This window comes from Arachis hypogaea, chromosome 14 (genome assembly GCF_003086295.3).
Source record: "Arachis hypogaea cultivar Tifrunner chromosome 14, arahy.Tifrunner.gnm2.J5K5, whole genome shotgun sequence".
Taxonomy (NCBI): Eukaryota; Viridiplantae; Streptophyta; class Magnoliopsida; order Fabales; family Fabaceae; genus Arachis; species Arachis hypogaea.
Window position 1 is genome coordinate 87,261,892 of NC_092049.1, and position 7,876 is coordinate 87,269,767.

At 32.0% G+C, this 7,876-nt stretch overlaps 1 protein-coding gene across 1 annotated transcript; it reads right to left on the minus strand.

Moving 5' to 3' along the window:
* Window positions 1-2,151: 2,151 nt before the first annotated feature.
* Window positions 2,152-7,203, minus strand: LOC112743226 (oxysterol-binding protein-related protein 3A). Its single transcript, XM_025792443.3, has 10 exons — window positions 6,685-7,203; window positions 6,184-6,277; window positions 5,724-5,840; window positions 5,529-5,601; window positions 5,328-5,446; window positions 5,002-5,123; window positions 4,536-4,712; window positions 3,910-4,054; window positions 2,781-2,959; window positions 2,152-2,611 (listed from the first exon to the last, which is right to left on the minus strand). Exons 1-10 carry the CDS (start codon window positions 6,801-6,803, stop codon window positions 2,365-2,367), a joined length of 1,392 nt encoding a protein of 463 aa, XP_025648228.1. The 5' UTR covers window positions 6,804-7,203; the 3' UTR covers window positions 2,152-2,364.
* Between the last annotated feature and the right edge of the window lie 673 nt (window positions 7,204-7,876).

The following is a 7,876-nucleotide window of genomic DNA, read 5'->3' on the forward strand; positions in this document are numbered from 1 at the left end:
CCACTCTTCTATTTAGATATTTTGTCACTATTAACAAATTTTTCTACAAAGAAAATAATTAGAATTTATTTCAAAAAGCTATATTTTTTAAATTCTCGGTAGAAAAAATCCCTCAGATATCTTAAGGTCTAATAGAATATATCTTTGTAAAATAGAAAAAAAAAAGAAAGAAAAGAAAGCCTTGGCCATTTGACTTGGAACAAAAACCTGTATCCTTATAACTATTCAACATAGGTCCCATGACCAAAAGAAAAAAAAAATATTCAACATAGGTCTATTCTGTTTCTTCTTTTATTCAAAAATAATAAGTTGGTAATGATGGTTATTTACTTATTTTATATGTGTACGTTTTTATTTTAAATATTCATATTTTTATTTTTATTTACTATTTTTTTATTTTTGTAAAAAATTTAAAATTAAATATTTTATTTCTACAAGATCAATAAAAAATAACAACATTGCTACTTTTAAGTATTGATAAAAGTGACTAATGTTAATGTAATTTTGGAAAAATATAGTGATATTCTTTAGACATTAATTAGAATACAACAGCTAAAAAATAAATATTGTCATTTTTATTTTGATAAAATCACTCATTTTTATAAATTAATGTAAATATATAATATAAAAAAATATATATGAAGTGACATTATCAAAAATAATAGTGACAATATCATTCATTACTCTATTAGTTATTTTAAATTGAAAATTATGACTATTTTAAAAAATATATACTTCAAATTAATATTTAAACTCTATATCATGTTATACCATGATAAATTAGACAACTAAACAAATAAATTATTTTTATAAATCTAAATTATCGATACAAGATATAAAAAAATATATTCAATAAAAATATCATAAAAATAACATAATTAGACATATTTTTTATAAAATGAGCATTCATATCTTCGCATATACACATGTATATGTTAGATATTAATCTTATTTTATATTTATATATATATAACTATTATAAGCTTTATCTTAAGAAAACTAATAAATCAGGTTCTTTTTTGGATATATTTTCTCTTTTCTGTTTAGCAAAAAATGCCTGAAAATAAATTTTAAGTGTCTTGAGAATTGTTAATAGTGACCAAAAACTTAAATAGAAGACTAGTTTACAAATAACCCGCATCAGTGTCGGCCACAAATTTTTGGCAAAGGCCCCAATAGCGAAAGAAAAATATAAAGAAAATATTCTATTTAGCACATGTAATTAAGTTTCTAAAGATGGTTATATAAGACAAACAGGTCAAATATCTCTACTGCCAGCATCCTGAACTCACATACAAAGACTGCTATAATCTGTTCTTTACCACGTGTTCAAAATGGAGCAAACCACTTGAGGATCTCTAGGTGTGTATTCATAGACACTCCTTTTTAGTTTTGGTTCACTCAAATTTAAAATATTTTAACTTTAATCCCTGCCATTAGTTTGTTTTATCAAATGGTGATGTGATAAGTTAAACGTCGACCCACATTTTATCATATGATTTATCACATCAGCACTTTAACGAAACAAACTAATAAAAACTAAAACCAAAATCTTTTAAATTTTCCTAAACCAAAATCAAAGAAAAATTTGACAAAAGACAACCAAAATATAAGTATTTTATAGAGGCTAATTTTTTTTTATATTGGAGGAGTGTGTGAGTTGTGTTTGGTTATGATGTATACAGGTATTAGATACATGTGTGGGAAAGGGAGAAATCGGATCGTACGAATTTTTTATTAAAAAATTCGTTGATCACAAATCGGATCGTCCGATTAATTTTTATTTTTTTTTATTTATTTAAAATGAAATTGGACCATTCGTTTATACTTTTTGTTTTTTTTTATTTTTTTTAAAAGAAAACGGACCTTCCGTTTTTAGTTTTTTTTTTCTTAAATCAAAACGGACCGTCCGAGTTTTATTAAAAAATTATTTTTTTTGTAGATCTCCTTTAATCGGATACTCTAAATTGCTCGGTCCGATTTCAGCCTCCTGACATCACATGCAGGAAAAGCACCTCTATTTTTCATAATGCTGTTACACTCCACACCTTCCTCCATATTAAAAATAAAAAGCGTTTTATAGACAGCAAAAACTTATTTAAGCCTAAAATTAATAAATTATACGAGCAGTAAATTACATAATACCTAAAATTTATATACGCAAAGTATATTGATAAACTAACAAGTAACAAGGTTAATATTCATTATGTAATCCTACAATAGCAAAACGCAGCCCCACCGGCAAACCAAAAAAGTAAAGGAAAAAAAAAAGAATCAAGCATCATATAAAATACATACAAGCTTTATAACAATCTGACAAAAAATATTTTAAAAAAACTAATGGAAAGAATTTCACAAGAATGCTTATTCAGCATCCAAACTATCATATTGCCAAGGGTTGAACTCTGTTCTGCTGCTGTCAGGTTCGTCGTTGCAGGCAGAGCTTTCGATCGCGGCGCGATGTGCAGTGTATTTACCGTTGTATTGATAAACTTCCAAGTCACCCCATGGTGTAGGAGTTACTTCCTCTGTCAAATCAAACCATCTGGAAACGAACTTGTGGTCCTTGGCCTCGCGGTTTCGCTTCTCTGCTCTCTGCCTCTCCTCCAAACTGCAAAAAATAAAAAGTTGTAAACATATAGAATGGTAAAGAATTAACAAGACCTCACAGGTGATGATGATAAAGAAGAATGAAAGGTTTTAAGTTTCAGTCCACACTGAATATCTTTTCTGTTGCAAATGTTTTAATTGTGGAGAGAGTGAAAAGGGCAGTTAGTTACCTGCTTTTCTCATTGCCAGCTGTGGAAAGGTCACCCTTCTCAAGGGCCATTCTGTCGGGTCGGAGACGAGAGTCGGATGCCAATAACTTCTTGGGAGCGGTGTCAAAGCTGTTGATCTTATGTGCAAAATGTGTGTACTGGAATTTGTCGTTTTTCGGAGTTTCGGCAACTCTCCATGGCTGCAGAATGGGACAAGTTAGATCGCAAAATAAATATTCCAGAATAACGTGGGAACAGTGGAGCAAACACAAAATCATAGAAACAATGACACCAAAAAGTAGCAATCTCTCCATAAAATCAGGGATGAGGAGTTGAAGAATGAAGAGTCAGGAATGATGAAAATTTAAAAAAAATATATATATATCAGAGAAGACGTTTTATAAGCTTCCTAGTTAATTCACTTTGACTAAGCTCGTTTCCTATTTTTACTAAGCAAGCATTCAACCTTATTCAAGTATTGGTCATATTCAGTCAGAATCGGCAGACACACTCCATCCAGCTTAAACATAATTATGAGATAATACAAAAATATTCTCCTACAAAAGCAATAGTTTAGAAATTACATGGGAAAAAAAATTCTAAACGGTCCGACAATTACCACAAAAGATAACAAAACCCTCACAAAAGAAAATATTCTTTTCAGTCTTTGATTTTTATTTTTATGAGACTGATTAGTTCTTTTGTCAATATTTTTATGATCGACGCAGGGGCTAACTAGTCTCATACAAATAAAGATCAGAAACTGAAAAGAATATTTTTTTTATTTAGAAACCTCGTAATTTCTTCGAAAAAATGATCAGGACTAAAGTTGGGTATTCACTCAAGAAGAAATCAGAGAGCACCATATGCTGTGCATTTGGAGACACTAATTGGATTAGTCATCTACCTACTACAATTTACAGAAGTAGAATTTTGGATTAGACGTTTAAGCCCTATTACAATTCAAGACGAAGAATTATGAGCGACACATCTATGGAATAAAACTAGCATACTACCTAGGAAGCTCAATACGACCCACGATATGGATATGATACGACACGATACGGCGATATGTATTTTTATAAAAGTAAAAATAGGATAAGTCATGTAATATAATAAAACATAAATAAACGGAAGTTGGATAACACACCTCTTTCATCTGAGTGCCCGGAAGTGGCTCTCCCTCTGAGTCACAAGGCTGATAACTCATAGCCTCATTCCATTTTCCTGTCATCAGTATCTTTGGCTCATCGGAAGCATTATATACGTATCCGTCCACCTCATACCGACCAGCTCTGCAAATAGAAATTCCTTTTAGGTTGGACGATATATACAACAAAAGCACCAAGGAAATAATGAAACTGGAAGTCGACAAGCTATAAAGCCTGTAGTAATTGTCAGACAAATATACACGGGGTTTGCATAATAACAGAAAATAGTGTTGTTTTAGAGTTAGTCCTTGACACCTTTAAATGTCCAACCCAAGTTAGCAATATGCATTATCCATGCTTCAAGATCAATGGGCGATTATTAGTTTAAGCTTTTAAGCGGTTAGCTCTAGAAAGTTTTAATACAATATACAAAAATCCTGCTTCTTACTGAATTCTTCAATCTGTTGATCATATCATGATTCATGCTTTTCAACACCTAAAACTAGAATAAATAGAAGCCAAACATGGAGATAGGAAATTCCCCATAAGAAATAAATACGCATGATAGAAAATCAATGTCTTCTTATCCGCTGATAGACGGATCTACAAGAGAAAGTAGTCATACCCAAACCAGCCGCATGGTTGAAAATACAGCACGACTTTATCGCCAGTAGTCAGATTTGTAAGGATCATCTCCCCTGGTGAGTCAATCCAAGTTCGTCCAAAAATCAAATTGCTAACTTTTGTTGGAGGTGGCACCAAATCAAGGACCGCACCATCTCTTTTGAGGGTAACTCGTGTTCTGCATTCAAGTAACAGCACATTACATGAGCACACAAAGAAAATGTTTACTAATAATGAACATGAATTATACCAGAAACTTGGCATTATAAAATAAACTCAAATAACATTGTAATAAGGACACATGAAACATTCTTAAACACAAGATGCACAATTGAAAACCCACAAATCAATTCTATGTCTGACAACTCTTATGGAAAAGATTATGTTGCACTTCATCTTCTCTTTTAAGTCAACAAGCAAAATTCAAAAAGGAACCCAGACTTGAGAGAGCTGAAGAATAGAATTACCTTCCAATAGGATATACATCAACTGAGTTGCCAAGAAATTTGGTTTTCAATTTCGACGTCACATCATAAGTGAAGTGGTCATTTTCAGCATGCCCAGCACTCATCGGAGGGTGATGGCTGACCTGTTAGCAATTTGTATTACGCATAACCACAAATTAGAACCATGCTCAAGAGCATCATACAAACTACGCAGAAAATTATATACATTTCCTTTATAATATATAAACAATAATTGCCAAGTCATGAATGTCTTAAAAACAAAAGGACACTTGATTCAGCATTCTGTTTGAAGAACTAGCAAACAAATAAAAAGAAACATAACACACCTGTTCTGCTATAAATGTTAGGCCACCATGGTTAACCATTTCATAAGTCTCGCCAAGAATTGGATTGAAAGGTTTCCATGTTCGTGTGTAAGCAAAATAGACAGATATGAAGAATGATGCTGCAGAAATCATCCAATGTCAGATGTATGTAATTACATGAATAAAACAACAAGAGAGAGAGAACATGAAAATAATCCTTACAAGCATATACAAGTCTCATGTATGGATCCTCAGTCTCATCTGCCAAATCTAAAAGGTAAGAGTATTCCATCAGCTGTAAAATCGAAGCACAATCAGTGAGATTCTATAGATAGAACACTCGATATTCATAGTTTGTGAGAATGCAATAGCAAAAGCAAATGCACCAAAGTTACATATGTATATAATAATACACACCTCTGCCATTCTCTGTAGCATTGTCATTGGCTCAAAAATGATAACTGGAAGTGTCACCATTGATGTGATATCAGAGCCTATATACTTCTGCATCATTTTCCAGTAACTATCCCGATCCTGCGAGGTTCAAAGGAACATTTGACTATTTGAGAGATGAAATGCATACAATAAGATGATATGCATACAATATAAAATATGCATTATAAATTTGAAGACAAATTTTCTCCAAAGTACACCATGAGATATATGTAAATTTTTGTTAATCAAAGTCAGCATTGGTTATAGGTTGACTAAAAGTTATAAAGTGAAAAATATCAAGTTTCAAAATGCAAATTCCCACCTACATTCCACAAAGATGAAAAGTTACTTTATGCCTGTTATAGAATCTAGATTGCATTAGCAACAACTTCCTCACACAATAAAATGTGCTTTGTCTTTAAGATAGTTAAATTCTTTGTACCTCTTGCTTCCATCGTCCCTTCTCCGCTTCCTCTGCTGCATCTTCGGTTCCTCCTTCTGGATTAACAACCTCCAGCCCCTCATAGCCCATTATACTGAGAATCAAAATTACAAATTTTCAACAAACATAAAATCTCCCAGCTCATGAAACTGAATCAGCCTAAAACAAACACAAGCTTCATGAAATAAATCAAACAGTTAATAGACACATTTAATGAAACTGAAAGAAATGAAACCCCAATAACTGAAAATAATCACAACAAACTCTAAACTCAAACGGCTCTTACATTAAATTACACGTTTAGATAACTCAAACAACATATATATCTAATGAAACTGCTACATCATTATTTCAATCCAACGAACAAAGAAAACCAAGGAAGATCGATGATCATCCAAACCAAGTTAATTCTTGAACTTCCCTCATACAAAACGATTCACACAAAAAAATGCAATATAAAATTAACAAGTTTGAATCCAAAGGTTCTAAAAGATCTTATACCCATTCACGGATTTTGACATGGCAGTTCCAAAATTGGTCAAACTGGAAGCAAGTGAAGCAAAGAAGCCACCCCCACTGGCACTAGCAGCAGCAGCATGCTTGGGATCCTTTGGAGCCATGGCGATGAAAAATTCAACCAACTATTGAAACCAAATTGACAAAAAGAAAAGCGGAAGTATCTGATATTTTTCTTTAGCAAAGTCGATCTAACTTCTAACGAACCAAAAAGAATACTAAACTCTTGGATTATTTTTTATCACTATTTATATATAATGGTGGAGCAAACAATGCTTTATTATTAAAATAAAATAAAATAATACCAGGAACAGCTATGAAAAGCAACGATCATGGTTGGCGGTTCTAGATTTTTGAAAAGTCCAAGCGAATGGAAAGTGGGTTGATATTTCCTTTTTTCTTTTCTTCAGAGTCTGTTTGGGTGGCGATGCAAATTTCAAAGGTGACGTAAGTTTCGTGTTACACGCGTGTGGTTAGCGCGTGAGGTTGAGTTGCCTTGAGCGTAAAGAGAATCAATCAACTTTGGCGGCTTTATAAGGAGGAAGGAACAAGTTGTAGCTGGTGTGGCATTGGAATGACGAGGAGCACCACTTGCCTTTGCCGGCTACACACGCTAATTATTCTCTAACTCAGTTTTTGAATTTTAAATTGGAAAAGCCCTTGAATTTTAGCTAGTATGTAATCAGCAGAGAAATATGAGTTATTAGATAAAATCTCATACCAATTTCACACTATTAAATTATTATTGATGATTATTTAATGACTACAAATCACAAAAATTACAGTAACCATCCAACACTTTATGGTTGGAAAGAAGTCTTATGGAATTGATGTTCAGTCCACATGTAGTCTATATATTATGGAATGATTTCTATTGTTAAAGGATCGTATCGCATTTACGTTTTCTTCGGGTGCAAAGGAAAAATAAGAAAGGAACAAAAAGGAAACAATAATTTAAAAAAAAACGAATAATAAATAAATTATTAAAAGATAATTAAATTTCTCAAAAATAATCGTTCATCAATTAACTTTGTTTTCGTTTTTGTTCACAAAAAATATTGAAGTGACAAAGGTTAGTGATAAAATGGCAAACAGCATTATGTCATGACTTTAAATTTTATATAACGACAAAAGTTACCTTATATCTTTTTATTTTTATAATTTAAAAAAATTCAAA

Coding starts and splice junctions, on each gene's coding strand:
- LOC112743226 (XM_025792443.3), bottom strand. CDS start 6,803: ATGGCTCCAAAGGATCCCAAGCATGCTGCTGCTGCTAGTGCCAGTGGG. Junction 5,602..5,723: donor TGCTACAGAGAATGGCAGAG/GTGTGTATTATT, acceptor TCGATTTTACAG/CTGATGGAATACTCTTACCT. Junction 5,447..5,528: donor CATGAGACTTGTATATGCTT/GTAAGGATTATT, acceptor TGATTTCTGCAG/CATCATTCTTCATATCTGTC.